This window comes from Misgurnus anguillicaudatus, chromosome 17 (assembly GCF_027580225.2).
Source record: "Misgurnus anguillicaudatus chromosome 17, ASM2758022v2, whole genome shotgun sequence".
NCBI lineage: Eukaryota > Metazoa > Chordata > Actinopteri > Cypriniformes > Cobitidae > Misgurnus > Misgurnus anguillicaudatus.
This window is the reverse complement of record NC_073353.2, coordinates 26,361,918-26,384,443: the sequence shown is the minus strand read 5'-3', so window position 1 is coordinate 26,384,443 and position 22,526 is coordinate 26,361,918. Positions and strand designations below refer to the sequence as shown.

At 40.2% G+C, this 22,526-nt stretch overlaps 2 protein-coding genes across 7 annotated transcripts; one reads left to right on the top strand and one right to left on the bottom strand.

Moving 5' to 3' along the window:
• Positions 1–240: 240 nt before the first annotated feature.
• coq10b (coenzyme Q10B) lies at positions 241–9,685 on the bottom strand. 2 transcript variants are annotated; one of them, XM_055214557.2, is made up of 6 exons: positions 9,526–9,662; positions 7,274–7,376; positions 7,033–7,185; positions 4,148–4,340; positions 1,844–1,945; positions 241–1,728 (listed from the first exon to the last, which is right to left on the bottom strand). In XM_055214557.2, exons 3-6 carry the CDS (start codon positions 7,158–7,160, stop codon positions 1,561–1,563), a joined length of 591 nt encoding a protein of 196 aa, XP_055070532.1. In that variant the 5' UTR covers positions 7,161–7,185; positions 7,274–7,376; positions 9,526–9,662; the 3' UTR covers positions 241–1,560. The 2 variants fall into 2 exon arrangements, with proteins under 2 accessions (XP_055070532.1, XP_055070531.1); XM_055214556.2 differs by lacking the exon at positions 7,274–7,376 and having other exon boundaries at positions 9,526–9,685.
• Positions 9,686–10,244: 559 nt separating this feature from the next.
• Positions 10,245–19,362, top strand: sf3b1 (splicing factor 3b, subunit 1). 5 transcript variants are annotated; one of them, XM_073855248.1, is made up of 24 exons: positions 10,245–10,405; positions 11,070–11,246; positions 11,355–11,452; positions 11,551–11,665; positions 13,534–13,613; positions 13,697–13,888; positions 13,976–14,225; positions 14,308–14,520; positions 14,606–14,727; positions 14,936–15,133; positions 15,331–15,432; positions 15,515–15,694; positions 15,787–15,873; positions 15,956–16,226; positions 16,329–16,474; positions 16,608–16,754; positions 16,847–16,972; positions 17,051–17,455; positions 17,539–17,650; positions 17,729–17,849; positions 17,928–18,060; positions 18,140–18,411; positions 18,502–18,718; positions 18,805–19,362. In XM_073855248.1, the coding sequence occupies exons 1-24, from the start codon at positions 10,378–10,380 to the stop codon at positions 18,961–18,963; spliced, it is 3,951 nt and encodes a 1,316-aa protein (XP_073711349.1). In that variant the 5' UTR covers positions 10,245–10,377; the 3' UTR covers positions 18,964–19,362. The 5 variants fall into 5 exon arrangements, 4 of the variants coding, with proteins under 4 accessions (XP_073711349.1, XP_073711352.1, XP_073711351.1 ...); XM_073855249.1 differs by lacking the exons at positions 10,245–10,405; positions 11,070–11,246; positions 11,355–11,452; positions 11,551–11,665 and adding an exon at positions 11,829–13,238; XR_012358361.1 differs by lacking the exons at positions 13,976–14,225; positions 14,308–14,520; positions 14,606–14,727; ... (13 more) ...; positions 18,502–18,718; positions 18,805–19,362 and adding an exon at positions 13,184–13,238 and having other exon boundaries at positions 13,697–13,747.
• Positions 19,363–22,526: the final 3,164 nt, after the last annotated feature.

Genomic DNA, 22,526 nt, shown 5'->3' with positions numbered 1-22,526 from the left:
TAAAAAATAGTTATAAATAGACTATACAGTGCATATTGCAGTACACTAGTGTTCCAAACACAGCCGAAGAGTTAAATAAGATTGAAAAGCTGTCCCTGACACGAGCCACTAGAGGTCATAAATTTAATGGCTTGAAGGCTTTCTAATATTATCCCTCACATGATCGATCTATTTTAAGTGTCAGTCCAAACCTGATGTTGACAAACAAAATGCTTCACAGGAACCACACCGGACACATGGTTTTACATATAAAAATAGTTTATAAACCATGCAGACAGGATATATATATTCACCCACAACACACTTTTTTAAAACACCTAAATTAAAACAAAGAAAAGATCACAAAAAAAGAAAAAAGAAGATAATTTCTTTGTAGCTGAATTGTGCACTATAGTTTAGTCTGTGGTCTTACATCAGATATGTACACGTGGTTTGCCCATAACCAAAATAAATACAGGATGACTATGCATACATGTTCTTTAAGATAATGATAAATATGTAACTGTCGATACAAAGGCAGTAAAGCACAGGAAGCACACAGGCTGTGGATTGGAATCTTTAAAGGTCTGTTGTGACCGATACCTCACTACAATCAGTTGAGAGCTCTAGGACAGAGTCAGTACTTCCTCTATTCCCAGAGTTTGGGCCCTTTTAGAAGCAGTGGATATCATTGGCAAGCGCTCGGATAAAAAGAACACAATCCAAATATATTGCACACCTCTAGGAGATAAAATAAGTCTTTCATCTGAACATGTAGAAGTCACAAACATTTTTATTTTGCACGCTCCCATGTACAAGGAGTGCATTAATCGCTGCCGGTAAATCAAAACCGCGCAAACTTCTCTATCCCTTCAGCCATAAGGAAATTTTTTATATGGCAGCATTTGGGTATAAGGCATGATTTATGTATGCATTTTCTCTTCAAGCCTTTCTTTGAGGTTGCACGCAATAATACAGCAGTCCTTTGCACAGCTTTGATACCCTGTTAGCACCTCGTGTGCTTTTGGCTGCGACTTTTTCTGCGTGTGATGCATGCACTCAAGTAGAATCACCTCATCGCTTCCTTGAAATCATAAAGGATCACCTATACGCTTTTCAATATATACACTATTTACTAGTCATACGACAGCAACATGAAGTCATAATGCACTTTAAATTGTCGTCCTTTCGAAAGCAACCTATGGCCCGTGTATATCGTGCCATTCAAAATGCCATAATGGTGTTTGGTAGCTGTCTCAAGGTCCTTATATTAAAAACACAGCTACAGGTGCCATTTCATAGAGAAAGCGGGTTCTAAAAGGTTAACATGGAGGTAGTGGGGTGAAGCTCACTAGAGCACAATAAAGTCCCCAAAAAGATCCAGCCACATGTTTTTAGCATTAAAAATTAAAATGAGTTCTTTTGTTTGGACCAGGCACGGACGTCACTCAGCCACAGAGTTTCCGCTCTTGACTGTCCTTATAATACTCTAAATGAATACTTTCAATAAAACTCCTAGTTTCCTGAACTCCTCACATTAACCCCCAAACTTCCCCCGTCAGTCGGAGCGTGTGGAATGAACTACGTGTGGTGGACTTCGTGGAACATGAGTTCACGTGGGATCTGTGTCTCAGGCCCATACAGCTTGCCCGCTCGCCGTTCAAAGGCTGACACCATCTGCTTCACCACCTCGTCAAAGAAAACGGTGGCTAACTGAGAATGCAGAAGAGAGCGGAACTCAAAGGAAATCTGGGAACAGACACAGAGAGAGGGAATTAGGTGGAACATACGGATTGACATCTGACTGACATTTGTATTCGTAAAGGGACTATAAAAACATATTTTCAGCAGTTTCAGTACTCACAGCGAAGTCAAGAGTGCAGGTACGAGGGTAACCAGGAAGACCAGGGCTAAAGCGCCACACCGTCTCCAGATGATTGAAAAGTTTTCCGTCAGAACAAGATGCCTTAGGATCAACACAGAATATAATTAGGTATGACACATACAATATAAGTCACATTGGATATGTTTACATGCATAACATTTTCTCAATCCGACTGAATTTAATCCGATTGCAGGTTATGGAAGTACCCTACACATTGCAATCTAATTAAAATGTTTGTGCACAACATTTTATATAATCCGAACCAAATGTCTGCGCAAGCGCACAGCCAGTTTTGACGTATCAAAACCAGTCTAATGGACATTTAAAACTTGCCCAAAAGCATCGCAATGACTATTCATAGCCCAAATATCAGTAACTAATAAAATAAATTATTTCATCTTTAACCCGAAGAAAATAATCAACTTCCTTCAACTGTTTAAAAGTAGCAGAAATCTCAGGGTTCCCACACCTTAGTTAACTTCAAATTCAAGGACCTTTCAAGTACTTTCTAGGTCCAATATCCTCAAATTCAAGGACTAAATGTGGACACATTTTAAGTGAGAGCAAGGTTACTTTGTGTTACTTTTTAAGATACATTGTTACAGTTCCCTTTCGATGGAACTTGCGCTGCATCACTGCGGTGACACTTTGGGGACGCCTCCAGGAGTAAGTGCGTCTGAATGTGTATATCAAATTCAACCAATGGTGAGGCTTAACGACAAAGACGCAGGAGCCAGAAAGTATATCGCTATCTGAAATATTGCCAAAGACGGCGTTAGAGGGACACAGGAAGTATGGCAAGGGAGACACAGCGTCTTGTTCCCTTCTCAGGGAACAACAGTTACATGCGTAACCCGAGATGTTTTTATGTGTTAAACACAACTATGCAAAAAAGCATTTTGGTATGAATCAACATTCGCATACAGAATATATAAGCCATTTAAAGCGAACAGTTTACCACGTTGATTAAAAAAGTCTAGAATTGTTATGATATTATCCTACATTACACAGGGAATAATATGGATTTTTTCCAGAAACTTCGTGCATAAAATACATTCAAGCACATTCAATGACCTGTATCTATGTATGTCCATTTAAAAAAAAACTTCCCAGGGCCTTGAATTTTACCCTCAGATTCACAAACTTTCAAGGATTTTACGGACCCGTGGGAACCCTGAAATCTGAAGTCCGGAAAAAAGCAGGACTTGGCAACGCAGCACACAGCATTTAGTTCACGCTTTATCTCTGAATAAATGTAAAAAGTCAAAGGTGAGTTAAAAAAAGGTTCGTTATTAAGACGTTTTCAGATATAGGCAAAGAAAACACACTTTTTAAAAGACACAATGCTATTTTATTGCTTTATGTAATGTTATAACAGACATGAACGCTACATAATGTACAACTTGTGACCCCATTGCCTTAATAATTCTATTGCATGTTTCTGTGACGAAAATCATGTGATATGTAAATAAGAGGTAAATATAAGATTTCCGATTGAGAAAATACTACAATTCATGCATTTACAAGCGTACTTTTCTCCTGATGGTCGGATCACAGATCGGACTACACCACCCCTTTCAATGCGATCGAAATTTGCATCCGATCAACCTCAATCGTATTGATTAAGGGGTTTACATGAACGCTTTTCAATCCGATTGAGCCATCAAGACGATTACAAAAAGATTATTTACTTGCATGCAAACGTAGCTATTGTGCCTTAAAGAGAAACCACCACCGTTTTTCAATATTTTACAATGTTCTTACCTTAACTTGAATGAATCAATTCATACCTATTTTCCTTTCATTGCGTGCACTTTTAATCCTTGTACAGTGCTTCTTGAATGTGTTAGCATTTAGCCTAGCCCCATTCATTCCTATGGCTCCAAACTAAATTTTATTTTGTGCCACCACACTTACTTGTGTAACTACTCATGTAACAGTCTTTAAATAGAGAAAACATGGAAGTGTTTGGTAGCTTCTAAATTCATCCCTGTTTGGATCCTAAGGAATAAATGGGGCTAGGCTAAATGCTAACACATTCACGAGGTGCTGTACAAAGATCAAAAGTGTGTCGCATTGAAAAAAGAGAGGCATGTATCAGTCCGTCCAAGTTGAGGCAAGAACCTAGCAAATACCGAAAAACTGTGCCATTTTCCTTTAAGTATTGGTCTAATAACAAGTGTTATTACTAAATCACTGTCATTCATTCATACAAAATAGCCATTGTATTTCCTAATTTAAGAATCAAAGCTGGCCAAAGAGAATAATACACTCTTAACCTACCTTGACCAAATGAGGGCGAACTGTAGAAACAAGAGATGTGTAATTTTCTACAACAGGAGAGAAGCCCACGGTCAGTTTGGCCTTGCAAAATCCAGAGCGGCGAAATATAACGTCTGAGCGTGTGCACCAGGGCACGAACAGCAGGTAGTCTTCTACTTTGGCCACAACTTCATACATCTCCTGCATGGAGTACCTTCAAATCACAGAAAAGATAGTTAGCCATTGTGCAAATGACATGAAAAAAAATTATTTGTACATGTAGGTCAAGCATGCGTGTACAGGAGAATGTAGTATGTAGCCCAGGAGATGCATTGCACTGTGTCGCAATGTGCATGCGTGGAACGTCTGTGTACAAGTCAAATAAACTATGCTTTGCAAGGCAGTGCATTTTATGCGTGCATACACGTAAAAACAAAACTATAATCAGGGATTTACAGTACTGTGTCAATACAGTGGAGTGACCTGGGGTTAAGCACATTGCCTAAAGGCACAATGGTGACAGCTCATAAACCTTCCAATTGCCAACCCCTGAGGATTAGCCTTTACACTAGACATCCACCCACTCAATCTATAATCTAAAGAACACAATGACCTTTGTCTATAAATCATGGACCGCTTCAAGACTATTTCGTAAGAATGGATATTTTACGTATATTATACAGCTTTGTACTATGTACACCAGACTAAAGCCTAAAAAAAGGTTGCTGCTAAAGGGATAGTTCACTTTAAAATGAAAATTGTCATCATTTACTCATCCCTGTTGTTCCAAACCTGTATGAATCTCCCCCCTCCGATAAACACAAAAGAAGATACCCCGAGAAACGATGGCAAACACACAGCAGACAGTGACCATTGACTTCCATAGTAAAAATATTTTGGAAGTATTGGGATAAATGACTAAGAAAATATTTTGATAAATGATGGTAAGCACACAGTTGACGGTACCCATTAAATTCCATCATTTTTTTTATTCCTATTATGGAAGTCAATGGTCACTATCTGCTGTGCGTTTACCATCATTTCTCAAAATATCTTCTTTTGTGTTCATCAGAAAAAAGAAATTCATACAGGTTTAAAACAACACAAGAATGAGCAAATGATGACAGAATTTTCATTTTAAAGTGAACTATCCCTTAAACATGAGGATCGTTTTATTGGTGTCACAAAAACATGTTTATGATGGTTTAGTTAGACACAGATCAACTAAAGCAGACATCACCCTATATCAGTGTGAGACGTCATTGCAGAATGAAATCAAAACTAATGAAAGGTCAAAGACCAGTTGTGTGTATACAAGGTCCATTGTGACAAAACATATGAGAAAGTGGCCACATCGGAGGCTGAACGTCTCAAACATTTCAAGGAAAGATAAAATGTAATAGATAAAGCATTCAGAGATAGCCCTATACCTATTTTGCTGCAGTAGTCAACCATGAGGTTGTGGTATCAGGTGGTACAGTAAACAAATTTGATAATAGAAATTTGCTTATGTTTCTTGTATTACCAGCATCAAAACATATACTTACAGTTCTGTTTGAGGCACTTAGTAGCACAAAAACTAAGGAGCAGTTTCCCGGACAGGGTTTATCTTAGTCCCAGACTAGGATGCATGTTTGAACTGGCTTTATTTTAAAACACCTTGTACTGACATATATCAGTGTCATTGTTTTGTCTCAAGATGCACACCATAATAGTTTTTGTAAAGATTGTTTGTAAAAATGTAAATGCCTTCATATAACTAAAGCCTAGTCCTGGATTAATCTTAAACCCTGTCTGGGAAACCACCCCATATGTATTAGTTTTTGTATTACTTTCGCATGGCTATAAATTGAATTACAGAAGTCTGCTATAATTTATTCAGTGTTGTATGTACAACCAATAGCTGGGTCCTTCCACTGGTACAAGATTAGTTTCAACCTGCCCTAAAAAAACAAATGAAAGATAACCGCTGCTTACAGATCCATACTCCAATAACCTAATGGTGCTTTTTCATTGCATAGTACACCACGGTTTGGTTTAGCTTACTTTTGGGGGCTTTTCCACTGGGTGCAGTACGTAGTACCCGATAATTTTTTTGGTACCACCTCGCTTGGGGTTCCAAGCGACCCGAGCTGATACCAAAACGTGACGTGAAAACACTGTAGATCACTGATTGGTCTGAGAGAATTGTTACTACCAGCGTCATCGCTATTATGTACAAATTAGCTTTACCTTCATGCTAGCTTGCGCTCTCGAGCAAACATGTTGTCATCTGTGCTCTGCTATAAGTTTCCAAACTTCCTTTTAGCGATTAAAAACATCTACAGGTTGAGAATCAGAAACACCATAAGAGTTTTTTTCCAGACTTGCAGTTTGTGGCAGCACATTCGCGACACGCATATCCGTATATATGCTTAAATGCAGCTTAAATGAGGCTCAGCGGAGCGCGTTGACTGACGCCACGGGTGTTTGTACAGAAACTGTCATGTGAGAAAGAGGTAGTGATAAACGCGATGTGCAAACATCTACTGTGGTGGTCAATTTTAATTTTGTGGCAGACTAAGAAATAAATGAATGTATGGGAATGTCCAACGACGCTCTCACTTGTATGATGTCACAGCAGTAGGCAGCGCTATAATCCCTCCCACTCTGAAGTGTTACTAAACTCGATAGAAAAGCCAACCAAGCCAAAGTAAGGTGAGCTGACCCAACCTGACCCAAACCAAACCGTGGGGTACTATGCAATGGAAAAGCGCCATAAGATACCTAGAAGGCTGGTGCCATAAACAGTCCCATGCCTACTTACATAAGCAACATTCACAGAGTCTCTGGTGAGGCTAAATTAATCACAGACACCAGCAAAAATAAAAATAGCAACAGAACATGCAACATTATTGGGAACATACCCAATGATACGTCTTTCAGAGTACTCTTTTCTCTTGTTGAAGGACTCCGAGAGGTTGAAGAAGCTCCTGGCTGGAGCTACGACTGCACGACTTGAAAGAGCCCTGAAGAGGGGCGGCACCCTGGTCATCAGAATCCCACATGAAGACAGATATCTGTTTACAAAACAGGGTGAAAGTATGTCACTCATTAACAAAATACTCAATACCATAAAAGATATGCATTGTTAAAGACTTTATTTACACATAATGATTAGTGCTAGTCAGGCCCTGTCTGCCCAAGGGATAGCGGGACAGACGACTCCTATTTGTAAGATAAGAGTGGACAGATCCATAGAAATAGATTCCTAGAAGTGCAACAAACAAGAAGAGACTCAAGTTCAGATAAAGACTTGTGGATCAAGAAGAAGAAGAAAAACGAGGCTAAAAAAGCAGTTGTTTTACCAAATTCAACTTTTGTGACTATTTGTAGAGTTCCCAGGGAACACACATAGAAAAAAATTTGCTTTAAAGGTGCAGTGTGTAAATTTTAGCGGCATCTAGTGGTGAAGTTGCGAATTGCAACCAACAGCTCAGACCACTGCCCAACCCTCGATTTTAAAACGCATAAAGAAGCTACGATAGCCGCCACCCGACAAACATGTCATTGTCGGAGACAACTTAGTAAAAAAGTTTGTCCGTTAAGGGCTTCTGTAGAAACATGGTGGCACAAAATGGCGACTTCCATGTAAGGGGACCCTTGGTGTATGTAGAAAAAAAGTCTCATTCTAAGGTTATAAAAGCATAACGGTTCATTATAAAAGGTCTTTATACACCACTGATAATATAGTTTTGTATATTATTTTTCATTCCTTTCAAGAGATCCTTCTAAAAATTACACACTGCACCTTTAACGCACTGCAAGTCACTTTGAATAAAAGCGTTTGTCAAATACACAGATATATTAGGACACACTATACCTTCAAATAACAAGTATTTAAAGACTGCCTAACATCCAACCAAGTGTTAAATATTATGAGATCATTATAAATTGTTTCATGAAGCTTTAGGTAAATACAAAACAGCTGTTATAACAACAGTTTTGAGTTAAGTTACTTTTGAGTAACTCAAGATGCATTGATTTATCAATATTGCCTGTGGTTTAAGTACCTATAACACAGATATGGTTGAACGTCTAATACTGATGTATCCATAGTAGTATAACATGCTATGTCAACGAATCTCACATTTGTGAAAACAGTTGCAACAGTTTGCTGTATTAGGGGTTAGTGTTAATTGTTATGCAGTTGTTAATTAAATCTGAAGGGGTCTGAGTGACAAGCTTTTGAAATGCTAATGAAAAGCCTGTAGGGGTTTAAGAAGCCTTTTACAAATTAGACCACACAACCAGTCCATAAAATGTGTTGTGCAAAGCATATTTTATTCATTAAAAAGTCTCAAACTGTGTATCATGACCTACAAAAATACATGGAGTTATGCAATCATGTGGTGGAAACCATGTTAAAAGGAAATAGAGGATACATGTTCACCTGCCCTCTTTTTGTCATCCTAGACAGACATATTAGGAGAGGGTGATCGGTGACCATACACACTACACCCAAGTCTAGGCAGATAGTATAACTTCTACGTAAAGTTAATCATATCCATATATCTGGAAAAAATATATGGGGCTTTGTTCTATAAATGGTACAGTAACTCAGTCCATTCATGCTGGAGCAAACAGTGCCAAGGGCTGTCAAGTGTTGCGTAACTGTGACAGCAAGGCATAATGAAGCGGTCAAATACAGAGGCTTGACATGGCCTTATGACAACGATGGCACCTGGTACCCCTGCACGTGGTATGGGTACAATAAGTTCCTGGCAATAGTTTGAACGAGCAAGCACTTGTGCTGACGTCACATGGTGGTGTATGGCGTCAGTCACAACACACTAACGTAATAGCAGGTCTTAAACTTATACATGCAAAGATCTTCAAATTAAATGGCAATAAAGGCACCTTTGCACGTTACATATGGTTCTCTGAGGGGTTCCCCCAAGTTTTTCCCTGAAGAAAGTCTTTGGATGCATACTAAGTTACAACGAATAAATATTAAAATAGGAACTAACACGGTCCTTAACCAGTAGATGAGATGACCAGCTTTTTCAAAATTGAAAGCCTTAAGGTTCACCTGGTCAATTACATAATACCTTAACCTTGCCACTGTCACTTAATATCTGGCAACCAGCTGTGTGACTACCTCTCTTACTTTCTCTCTCTTCTACGTAAAGTTTTCGGTAAATCTCACTGACCTGAGCTCGTTAAATGTTTAGTGAATGATCTGGAAAATAAATAATGACTTAATAAAAATAAAAAGTCACGTTGGCCCTAAATCTAGCACACTTTTAGAGGCAAAACTATCGTCCAACTAACGTCAGCAAGCTCGAGTTTCTTCACTAACCACTTCGACCTCACAACCGCACAGAGACACGATGAAACATTAACCGGTCGTTAATTACCTCACTCCATTCCTGCCCGGTGTTTCTCGACTGGCTGTGGACGGTAAGTGTCTGATACATTCCGCAACCGCTCTTCTCAAACACCGGGAGCCTCTCGCCATCTTCACTTTAACTCTCTTTCGCCTCCTCCCCTAAAGAACTGCTTCTCCAGTCTCAAAGACCAGCCTTCTCGGGACCCGCCCTAGAGTTTCATTGGATGCAATTGTTTTTCTGGGTCACTGATTGGTTTACTCGTCCGTCTGTCAAATGATGGAACTACTGACGTCAGTGTTTTAATTGTGCAGAGGGTTTGCGTGCGCAGAATTGTCACGAGATGCGGGATTGGGTTGCCCAGACTGCGCGACCCACAGTGCATAGTTAGTAAAGGTTACAGCTAAATCTGTTTAAGGACACAATCTAAAATCACCTATACGTTTGTAACAAGATAAAGAAAATAACGCTTTACCTTGCAATGCGTATGTCAGTCCTGAAATATTAATAAATCTCTTGTTACAACTACTGTGTTGACGTTAAATGTTTGTCATTACATCACTAAAATTTATACTCACTATAAGTTAGTTTTAAATGGGTCCAATTTTTTTCTTTTTGGGGGGACATGGCAGCTCTATGAACTCATCATTATTGTACAAAACACAGTGGTAGTACAGCAACATTGCTCAAACAGTAATGGATACACTTACAATCTTTGACGGTTGCCAGCTGAGTTGACGTCAATGATTGTCCGATGCACATGCGCGGTGTTGAAGCAGGCGGGCGGGGGGTGCTATGCGCATGCGTGTTGCTGTGAACGCAGCGGAGACGGATATGCAGTAAAAGGCCTTCCGGTACTGAGGCACGCACGGCAGCACAAACATGGCGAAGATCGCCAAAACACACGAAGGTATATATTATTTAAAAACATTTATTTACGTTTTATCTTATTTATCGTACATATTGTGCTTTGAAATCTGATTTTAGCCGTTAGAAATAGATTAGTTGAAGAATAAGCAGAATAAGGCCAGTTGAAGCGGTGAATAGAATATGGCGTCGGAACGTTTAATAAATCTGACCGTGGCCCACTTTAAAATACCAACAAATCCTCCGCTTTAAGCGCTTAACTTGTTTACACACAAACCTATAACATCAACAAGATGTACTAGTAGACATAAATCTCCCCTGGCGTTATTTTGTAGTGTTTGCGTGTGCAAATGCATTGTGCCGATGATGAGTTGAACCCAAAATGGCGTTGCAAACATGCAGATGAAACTAAATAGAGAACTTAAAGGTTTTATCATTAGTTGTACTGTTTTGATGTTTAAAGTTGCATATAGACTGTTTCAGTATATTCTTTGAATATCAGGGTCGTGTAAAGTTATGTTCTTTGTTCCTTTTACGTAATACAAAACTTGTTTAGGTTAGGCAATGTTTACAGAGGTTTCAATGCGTTTGCATGTAAGTCTTAGCAGGTTAACACTTAGTGTTGTTAGTTCCTCACATATTTTGTCGTTGTTAACATTTAAAATAACAATATTTAACAATATCATCTGCTATTGTTGTGTTCTTAGACATTGAGGCTCAGATCCTGGAAATCCAGGGGATGAAAGCCGCCCTTGTGGAGGGGACAGACCAGGGTGTTGGGCTCGATTCCACTGGATTTTTTGACCAGGAAATCTATGGAGGCAGCGACAGCCGCTTTGCTGGATATGTGACTTCAATTGCTGCAAATGAACAAGAAGAGGATGTGATGCCATAATCCTTTCAAAAGGTTTGCTGTAGTGCAGCTGCATTTTTCATGTGTAAACTATGTGTGATAAAGTTCCTGAATTGAGTCAATTTTTTATTTTAGGATGATGACGAGGACTCGTCAACAAGTCTCCTTGGGCAAAAGAAACCAGGATATCATGCTCCGGTTGCAATACTCAATTCCATTCCTCAATCAGATGAGCAGGTATCATCATCATCATCTCATAAACCATTATTTATCTGAGTAAAGCTTTATCTGATTGTAAAATAACTGTGAACAAACTCTATTATGTCTTCCTCCAGTACGATCCATTTGCTGAACACAGACCACAGAAGATCTCCGACCGTGAGGATGAGTACAAGAAACGCAGACAAAAGATGATCATCTCCCCAGAGCGTCATGACCCTTTCGCAGACGGTAAATTTTTACACCATCATGTCTTCCCAGCTTTATACATGTGTCCGTGCCGATCAGTATTTATTCTGCTTTTGAAGTTCTGTTGCATACCAGCTTTGATGCTGTTTAACCCTTCGAACATCACCCAACAACTTGCCTCTCTGTACTCGGTTCTCCCATAAGCCTGCTTCAGTCAGACATCACACTGATCATTTAATATGTTGCATTGGGAACATTGGTTGACGAATATTGGACAGCAAGCTTTGTTTGTTTTGCATGGGAGAAAGTTGGTTGGGTGGTGTCATCTGTGCCAGTAGGACATAGGTTGCAGGTAGGTGTGCTGTTCGAAGGGTTAATGGAAGTTTTTGTTTGGGAAAACTAGTCAGGCACCACAAACAGGCACTTTATCATATCCGCATGAGAACGTTATTTTCCGCAGCGTACTTTCAAGGTGCAGGTACTGCCCTGGAAATCGAAACTTTTCCCTTTTCTCTTGTTCCACAAGAAACTATTTACCCATTGACATGTCTACCAGACACCCATTGTGTACTGAAGATAATCTATCAGTATACTGCTGGTATCAAACAGCAAGTGGAACCTGTAAAAATATTTTTTAACCACCTGTGGATAAACGTTTTAGTTTACTTGTTGGGTCCAAACAACTTGGTTGGTCACAAGTTGGGTCCAAAGTCTAGTGACACAGATTAGATGGCCAATAAAAGCTTATTTTAGACCTATACAGACATTATTTACATTTGTTGGCCTGTGAGTAAGAATATTTAAACGGGCTGTACTCTCAAAACTACGTTAGTTAAAATTCACATTATGGAAAGGCAGTTCATTCTGGTTCAGGCAAATCTTGCATGTAGTCCCAAAAACAGAGGAGTCTTTAAACAAACTGTTGTGTAAATATATTTCTATTTTATTCTCATAAAATAGAGATATATCTATTAAAGAATCTGTGTACCAAGATTCCACAGGCCCATACTAACTGTCCTTAATTTCTCTCCTACAGCAGTACTGCTATGCCAGTCCTGTCTGCATTCTCTTAAGGGTGCAGCAACTCGTCCTGTGTAGGTTATGGTCGACAGAAAGAAACGTGTTTATCTGATAAAGCAAGACTTTAGTAGACTTGGTCTGGTTTTGAAGGCAGAGGGCCTATCAGGGGATGCCAACATGAAAACCTTGTTTACTTGCATAATTTTTTTTTCAAAGCCTTAAGAATGAATTTTTTTAATTGAAAGTTTTACTTGTTTTGCCCTCCCCTCTCATTTCAACTTGATTTTAACCAATCCATCTTTGTTCATTTTCAATGAGACCAGATCCACACCTATGCACACGTGCATTTTAAGTAATTCATTTTTAGATAATTGTTCAGTCTCTGTGGCTCCAACATGCCTAGTAACTACATGGAGTACAAGGTTTTTCCCCTTTTTTTGTAAATAATTGAGTTACACGAGCACAAAAGGTGGTATGCTATTGTGTGTGAGTTAAAACCCTTTTCCAAAGTGTTACTAATGGTAAAGAGAAATTTTCTAGGCTTCTTTTCTGCCGGTTGAAGTCTGACTGCAGAGGGACCCTTGGCACTGAAAGTGTACGTATTCTGGAGAGCGCAGCCCAGGACTCTGCATCAGTGATGGCTATATCCTCTCCTATTCTCCTTAAAGCAACAGAAACCTCTTTGTACCTGCCTGTATTTAATGTATGACTGTATAGAATGCTTAGATTTGATTGTCTAGGGTTGTTTTGTGTTATGAGAGGAAATTAATTTAAACATTTAAGGCCATCTATTGAGGGACAGATCATTGTAGTGGTTTGTGTGTAAAAACGATGGCCTTTCTATTTGCTTGGCTAACCGCCTCGCATCTTGTTGGTGCTCTTTCGCATAGGGGGCAAAACGCCGGACCCCAAGCAGCAGATCAGGACGTACATGGATGTTATGAAGGAGCAGCATCTGTCCAAAGAAGAGGTAAAGAAAGTTGTGTAGTGAAAGTACAAATTTACAAAGTGAACGTGTTTTTGATTTTAATGGTTTATGCATCTTTGCTACAGAGAGAAATCAGGCTGCAGATGGTAGAGAAAGCAAAATCTGGGGAGCTGAAAGCAGTGAACGGCTCTGCTGCGTCTCAGGCTGCTGCAGCAGCCAAACGCAAACGTCGATGGGACCAGACAGCCGACCAAACCCCCGGCAACACCACACCCAAAAAAGTGTCCAGTTGGGACCAGGCAGATAGCGCTTCTGATGTGAGTGTGAACCAATGCCATGTAGATGATATTTAGAATCATATTTCTCCGAATACATTATTACATTGTCCTGTTCTTTCCAACTAGACACCGGGACACACACCAGGACACACACCTTCCAACAGCCGTTGGGATGAGACACCTGGCCGCGCCAAAGGTAGTGAGACCCCAGGAGCCACACCAAGTTCACGTATGTGGGAGCCCACACCCAGCCACACCCCAGCCGGAGCTGCCACGCCGGGTCGGGACACCCCTGGCCATGCCACTCCTGGTCATGGTGGGGCGACAGGCAGTGTACGCAAGAATCGCTGGGATGAGACTCCAAAAACAGAGAGAGGTGTTTATTTTCTGTCTGGTTTAGTAAACATTTGCTTACAAATAATTGAAGATTGCTTTAAATTTTTTAATTTATGTTTCAGAGACGCCTGGTCATGGTAGTGGCTGGGCTGAGACGCCACGCACAGACAGAGGAGATGAGTCGGTAGGTGAGACGCCCACTCCGGGTGCAAGCAAGAGGAAGTCAAGATGGGATGAAACGCCAGCCAGTCAGATGGGCTCTTCAACACCTATCCTCACTCCTGGAAAGACACCTCTGGGCACACCTGCTATGAACATGGCCACGCCCACTCCAGGTACTGGACCAGTGCCTTTGGTTTAATTTGGGTCTCTATTTTGTTATGTTGTATTCTCTAAATGTCCTGTGACAATTGTTGATAGGTCACCTGATGAGCATGACTCCAGAACAGTTGCAAGCTTGGCGTTGGGAGCGAGAGATTGATGAGAGGAACCGCCCACTGACCGATGAGGAACTTGACGCCATGTTTCCAGAAGGATACAAAGTATTTAATTCTATTAACATCTAAAAAAAATTCTTCTGATTTGTGTTTTATATGTATTTTACATTGTGACCTCCTATAAAGCTGTTTTGCGACCGTGTATTTGTGAAAAGCGCTTTACAGATAAACGTGAATTGAAATTGAATCTCTTATTAGTTTGTCAACATTTTAATAATTTTTTTTGAATGTTTTTCCACTGCTATTTTTATAGGTACTACCCCCACCAGCAGGCTATGTGCCCATCCGCACCCCTGCCCGTAAATTAGCTGCCACCCCCACTCCAATTGGAGGCATGACTGGTTTCCACATGCAAGTAGAAGACAGAACTACAAAACAAATGAACGACCAGCCCTCTGGAAACCTGCCCTTCCTTAAACCAGATGACATCCAGTACTTCGACAAACTGTTGGTGAGTTCTGCCTGCTTCTCGCAATTGTGAAGGAAACCCAGATATTTTGTGAACTTGGTTCCCAAGTAAAGGTGTTGGAAGTCTGGAATTTTTCTAGCACAATATTTATATCAGCTAGTTTGGATTAGTCCACAGGCTTGGTTTTGTATTTTTATGTTTTTGCATGTTACTTACGAAAAACCCTTATCTGTTCAAAGGTTGAAGTTGATGAGTCCACCCTCAGCCCAGAAGAACAGAAGGAACGCAAGATCATGAAGCTCCTCCTGAAGATCAAGAATGGAACACCTCCCATGAGAAAGGTTAGCATATTCTCTGCCACCTGCTGTAGAACCAAACTGAAATATTTTGCGGCGTAATCTCTAACCCACTCTCTATTTTCAGGCTGCACTCCGTCAAATCACAGATAAGGCCAGAGAGTTTGGTGCCGGGCCCCTCTTTAACCAAATCTTGCCCCTGCTGATGTCTCCTACGCTGGAGGACCAGGAGCGACATCTCTTGGTGAAGGTCATCGATCGTATTCTCTACAAACTTGACGACTTGGTTCGACCTTACGTCCACAAGGTAACTCCAGTGCCTGTCTACCAAAATTATATTATACACTAATAAATTTGTGTGTAACATTTTGTCTCCTATTGACATATCTGTCCTAATAGATTCTTGTGGTGATTGAGCCCCTCCTGATTGATGAAGATTACTATGCTAGAGTAGAGGGTAGGGAGATCATCTCCAATTTGGCAAAGGTAAGACAGATGGCCTGTTGACATTAACGATATCTATAATCCTGTCTCGGTTGCAAAATTTACAGTTGATTTGTTATTTTAGGCTGCCGGTCTGGCCACTATGATTTCAACCATGAGACCTGATATTGACAACATGGACGAGTACGTGAGAAACACGACAGCGCGTGCTTTTGCTGTTGTGGCATCTGCTCTGGGCATCCCATCTCTCCTTCCTTTCCTCAAGGCTGTGTGTAAAAGCAAGAAATCCTGGCAGGCTCGTCACACAGGCATCAAGATTGTACAGCAGATCGCCATTCTCATGGGCTGCGCTATCTTGCCCCATCTCCGCAGCTTGGTGGAGATTATAGAGCATGGTTAGTGTGTTTGGACTTAGTTGTGTGGTTTTCTGTTTTATAAAATCCGCAATTTCAACCCCTATATTTGCCAATCTCAAACAAATGTTACTTTCCCTACAGGTCTTGTGGATGAGCAGCAGAAAGTACGAACCATCAGTGCTTTGGCTATTGCTGCCCTGGCTGAAGCTGCCACCCCATATGGTATCGAGTCTTTTGATTCTGTACTGAAACCTCTTTGGAAGGGTATCAGGCAACACAGAGGCAAGGTGAGGAATTGGTTTGGTTAGTGGAAATAAAAGTTGAACACATGTATGGTACACTTGTACTGTTCACTTATCCATTGTGAAGCACTTCTATGGTTACAAGAAAATAAATCTTTAACATCTTGTGTCTTCTCAGGGTCTTGCTGCCTTCTTGAAAGCTATTGGATACTTGATTCCTCTTATGGATGCTGAATATGCCAATTACTACACCAGAGAAGTGATGCTTATTCTCATCCGAGAGTTTCAGTCTCCTGATGAGGAGATGAAAAAGATCGTCCTCAAGGTGCGACAGGAATAAGATCGCAAATTTAGCGCTATTCTACTGTCTTTCCAGATTCTTTCGAGTAACATGTTTTTTTTTTTTTTGCTCTTTAGGTCGTGAAGCAGTGCTGTGGCACAGACGGTGTGGAAGCCAATTACATTAAAACAGAAATCTTGCCACCATTCTTCAAACATTTCTGGCAGCATCGAATGGCATTAGATAGGCGTAACTACAGACAGGTATGATTGTGTAACTAGGAGTACCTGTAACCTATGAAATCTCTAACGTCATGATTAATAAACATTTATATTTACCAGTTGGTGGACACTACAGTGGAGCTGGCCAATAAGGTGGGGGCAGCTGAGATCATTTCGCGTATCGTGGACGACTTGAAAGATGAAGCTGAGCAGTACAGAAAGATGGTTATGGAGACCATCGAGAAAATCATGGGTAACCTTGGTGCAACCGACATCGATCACAAACTGGAAGAGCAGCTTATTGATGGTATCCTGTATGCTTTCCAAGAACAGACCACAGAGGACTCTGTGATGCTGAATGGCTTTGGTACAGTGGTAAACGCTCTGGGTAAGAGAGTCAAACCGTACTTGCCTCAGATCTGCGGTACAGTGCTGTGGCGTCTCAACAACAAGTCCGCTAAAGTTCGTCAGCAGGCCGCTGACCTGATTTCCCGCACGGCGGTAGTCATGAAAACATGTCAAGAGGTGAGCAATGATCATAGACGTATTCTATTCCTATACTAGAAAATTGTAAAGCGTGCTTACTAATATTTTGTGTGCTGATATAGGAAAAGCTGATGGGACATTTGGGTGTGGTGTTATACGAGTACCTGGGAGAAGAATACCCAGAAGTGCTTGGTAGCATCCTAGGAGCCCTTAAAGCTATTGTGAATGTCATTGGTAAGTGTTTCCCAAATCTTCCCAAAGCACACATTACGGTGCTTATTATAAGTTATTACTTAAATGTCTCGTTCTCAGGTATGCACAAGATGACACCACCTATTAAAGACTTGCTTCCACGTTTGACGCCCATCCTGAAAAACAGACATGAGAAGGTGCAGGAGAACTGCATTGATCTAGTGGGCAGAATTGCTGACAGGTTGGTACTTCAGTTTTTCACAGTGTTTGTGAACTCGAGTTGTTTCTTTTTAAATGCTAATTGTAATTTCCTTTTCAGGGGTGCAGAGTATGTGTCTGCCAGGGAATGGATGCGCATCTGTTTTGAATTGCTGGAGCTGTTAAAAGCCCACAAGAAGGCCATTCGCAGAGCTGCCGTCAACACTTTCGGTTACATTGCCAAGGCCATTGGTTAACTACAAAATCTTTGAGGAAATAATCCCTGAATTGGTTACTGAAATGCTCATTTTATTTATTTTACTTTTCTCTAGTCCTCATGACGTGTTGGCTACACTGCTCAACAATCTAAAGGTACAGGAACGTCAAAACAGAGTTTGCACGACGGTAGCCATCGCTATTGTGGCCGAGACGTGTTCACCCTTCACTGTGCTCCCCGCATTGATGAACGAGTACCGCGTTCCTGAGCTTAACGTCCAGAACGGTGTCCTGAAGTCTCTGTCTTTCCTGTTTGAGTACATCGGTGAAATGGGCAAAGATTACATTTATGCCGTCACACCTCTGTTAGAGGATGCTTTGATGGACAGGTGAGCTGAGAACCTATTGCTTCACACATAAATTGTCGCTAAAGACTTGCAGTCTGCTTTAATCTCCTGTATTTCTGCTTTCTCTTACAGAGATTTGGTGCACAGGCAGACGGCCAGTGCTGTGGTGCAACATATGTCATTGGGTGTCTATGGCTTTGGATGTGAGGACTCTCTCAACCATTTGCTCAACTACGTCTGGCCCAATGTCTTTGAAACGTCTCCTCACGTTATCCAAGCTGTAATGGGGGCCCTTGAGGGTCTGCGGGTGGCGATTGGTCCTTGCCGGATGCTGCAGTACTGCTTGCAGGTAAGTTTATTTAAAGGAAAAGCTTATATGAAAAAAGCCCATGTGTAATGCAGTCTAATATATTGGTGTTTTTTCTTGCTCAATAGGGTTTGTTTCACCCTGCTCGGAAAGTACGTGATGTGTACTGGAAGATCTATAACTCCATCTATATCGGCTCCCAGGATGCACTGATCGCCCACTACCCTCTTGTCTATAATGATGAGAAGAACTCTTATGTTCGTTATGAGCTTGATTACTTTCTGTGAATATATCTACCCTTACATGTGCACTCTCTTCTCCTAAATCTGTCTTTCCCATGGTTTATAGGACTTGGTCCAGTTTTTTATGTTCTCCGGTAGATTGCAACTACTACCACAAATTCTGTGGGTGGAAATGAATTTCCTGTTAAAAGACAAAGTCGATAAAGAATCTGTCATATGTGAAAGCTTTTAGGTCTTCTGATTAGACACTTCTGTTTTTACAGCGTGCCCCAATGCACACTGACAGTAAAGATAGTAGCAGATTTGCGGAGAAATGTAACGTTCAATATTTTTTAACTTGAGACTTTTGTCCTGGCCTGTCTAGTTGCTCTTTGGCTCAGTCACACATCTGTTCTTATTATATTGTTTGCTTAGTTTGGCTGAATAAACATTTGTGTATTAAAAGATTTGTGTGTTTCTAATTTAGACCTAACGTGATCCTGCTCTATTGTTTGGGCTTTGTACAGAGAGCAAAAATTTGAATTTCAGTCTGGAATCTGTTTAGTTTTTAGAGGTTCACAAACTTTGAGATGACTTGCAGTCTGAAAGCTTGGACTGGATTTCAAAGATTTTTCACATCGTCAGTGCATTTTAAACATGCCTGTCCTTCAACTCTCTTGTCAGCACTTTCTGTGCCTCGCATGCAAAGTTCTTATGTCCATAGGAGTAGTATGTACATGTACCAAACATTTTGAATGCACTGTCTGAACAAAATTGGACACTTGCCTGTTGCTTGAACAAAAACTATATACCAGAGGAATAAATCTAGTTTTGTCTAGATCAGTGCTTCCCAGTCCTGGTCCTCGGGGACCCCTTCCCAGGGGGTTTTGGATTTTTCCTTATTTGGAACACCTGGTTCATCTTATCAGCCTCCTTCCAAAATGGTAAACATGTCTCCCTAACAAGCTGATTTGTTGAATCAGGTGTTTTAAATAGGGAGACATCTAGGGCTGTTTGGAATGGGGTCTTCGGGGACAAGGATAGGGAAGCACTGGATGGTTGTTTCAATGCATTTTAGGCCCAATCTTTAAATAAAAAATAATTGCTTTTGTATAGTTTACGCTTATGTTTTCATGTTCCTACCATATGTTCTATTTTCTTTGTGGTGGAATCTTGGTTCAAACACATCCATTATCTGATTTTTTTTCATCTCCCACATTCTACCTAGACATAACAAAGCAGAGATGAATAAAAAGTTGTCATTTTTGTTTTTGCACAGAAAAAGGGTCTTGAAGTTTCTCAGGGAACAATGGAGGCCATATTTGGATAGTCTCAGACAAAATTTATCATTTGCATCCATCCCACTTGATAATATCTACACTATGATAGCTAGCTGAAAACAATGAAGTGTTTTTTCATGTCTGCTAATCTTAACTGAAACTGCTCTCAATATTAGTTTTTATTGTTATGTAAGAAAAAATGATTAGGAAGAGTTTTGCCTGGAATGCTATGTTCATTTACATTCAACATTTAACATAATACTAATGGAAAATCCACCTTATGGTTTTCTCGCCAAACATCTTCAGAGTCTCTGTAGCAGTCGCATACAGCAACTCACGGAATTGAGTACACCCCTCACATTTCTGCAACTTTTTGGGCGATTTCCCAGATAGGGCTTAAGCCTAGTCCCAGACTAACTTCAGGGTTCCCATGGGTCCTTGAAATCCTTGAAAGTTTGTGAATCTGGGGAAAAAAAATCAAGGCCCTGGGAAGTTTTTGAAAATATACATGCATGTCATTGAAAGTGTTTAAATCTATTTTATGCAAGAAGTTTTCTGGGAAAAAACATCAATATTCGCTGTGTAATGTAGGATAATATCATAAAATTCTAGACTTTTTAAGCACACCTGCTAAACTCTTCACTTTAAATGCTTATATCTTCTGTATGCGAATGTTGATTCATACCAAAATAGTTGTGTTTGACAAATGTAAATGTCTCGGGTTACATATGTAACTGTTGTTCCCTGAGAAGGGAACGAGACGCTGCGTCTCCCTTGCCATACTTCCTGCGTCCCTGTAACGCTGTCTTTGGCAAGATTTCAGATAGCGATATACTTCCTGGCTCCCGAGTCACCCTGTCTATGTGGTTAAGCCTCATCATTGGTTGAATTTGATATACACCTTCAGACGCACTTACCCTTGGAGGCGGCCCCAAAGTGTCACCGCAGTGACGCAGCGTGAGTTCCCTCGAAAGAAAAATGTAACAATGTATCTTTAAAGGTAACACATTGTAACCTTGCTCTCACTTGAAATGTGTCCCCACATTTAGTCCTTGAATTTAAGGGTATTAGACCTGGAAAGTCCTTGAAAGGGGCTGCAACTCCACTTTTTAAATGAGAATATCCTGGCCATAACACTGTTGTCAGTAATATAAGTATTTGAAATGAAAATGATTTCTTAATGTCTAGTTACATATCAGGGCCATTTTATGATTAATTAATATAAAATTCTTACATACTGTTCCTTTAACATCCAGTGGTCAGTATGAAAGAATTGTACTGAAAGCATCTAATGTGAACAGTTCTAATACAAGATACACACATTTGTATGGTTCTGTCAAGCAGATAAAAACATGAATATGATGAATAGGACGTGGCTTTGCACGGGTAAACAAGATTTATCACTAAGGGTGTACTCACTTTTGTTGCCAGCTATTTTAACAGTAATGGCTGTATGTTTAAGTTATTTATAGAGGACAGTACTGCTGGAGCACTACTTAAAAATATAAACAAATTTCATTTCTATTGTATAGACCCTTGATTAGATATACTAAAATAGTTGCTGAAATGTGAAGGGTGTAAGAGTAGCTACATGGTGTTAGGTAATCTCACCTAGCAAAACACACAAAAAAACACTATTTGCTTCTAGGGAAATTGTGGACATTTCCTGATTCCACTTCTTTCAGTATTACTTCTTTCGCTTTCAACATTTTTAGCAGCAGTTAAATGAAAATCAAATTGCAAGAATAACTACACTTTAAAAAAATCGTATTTTAATCCATGGTTGGATAAAATATGGAAAAAACCCAACTGCTGAAATCCAAAATAAAAGTGTTCAAAATAAAAGTGTTAGACACAAATAAACGTTTGACAATGTCAATATAACAATGTCACACTTAAAATGGTGAGAGGACAAATGCACCAAACCAGTTATTGGCTCACAAACGGTGATATTTTATTTACATTACATTAAAAATCACTATATTTACTTCACATTACTACATTTTTCTCATTTGAGAGGTACAAATTTGTTATTCTACACTGATAAGATCAGTTAATACAAGACATCACTAACTATAATGTAATGATGGCCTCTCGTACCAACTGACAGTGACGATCAGCTTTGCATCAGAAACAGAAGGGGAAACGAAATGATTAATCTTACTATGCTTACGGATTGGCTTATGAATATTAATATGGCCACGCCCATGTCTCGCCACAACCTAAGTAGAGTATCCAATCACGCATTCTAATTAATATAAACGACACCATTGCCGATTGATAAGTCCGCAGCAGGATTAGTTAATTGGTCAGTTCACCAGCGCCCACTTCGCCTTTCAGCCAATCAGC

What these genes read in the sequence shown, in the direction of transcription:
- coq10b (XM_055214556.2), bottom strand. Translation starts at nt 9,626, where the DNA reads ATGGCGAGAGGCTCCCGGTGTTTGAGAAGAGCGGTTGCGGAATGTATC. An exon ending in TCTGAAAGACGTATCATTGG is followed by an intron (nt 4,341 to 7,032) that starts GTATGTTCCCAA and finishes TGTGATTTGAAG; the next exon opens with GTACTCCATGCAGGAGATGT. An exon ending in CCTGCACTCTTGACTTCGCT is followed by an intron (nt 1,729 to 1,843) that starts GTGAGTACTGAA and finishes GTCTGTTCCCAG; the next exon opens with ATTTCCTTTGAGTTCCGCTC.
- sf3b1 (XM_073855248.1), top strand. Translation starts at nt 10,378, where the DNA reads ATGGCGAAGATCGCCAAAACACACGAAG. An exon ending in AAATGAACAAGAAGAGGATG is followed by an intron (nt 11,247 to 11,354) that starts TGATGCCATAAT and finishes TATTTTAGGATG; the next exon opens with ATGACGAGGACTCGTCAACA. An exon ending in TCATGACCCTTTCGCAGACG is followed by an intron (nt 11,666 to 13,533) that starts GTAAATTTTTAC and finishes TCTTTCGCATAG; the next exon opens with GGGGCAAAACGCCGGACCCC.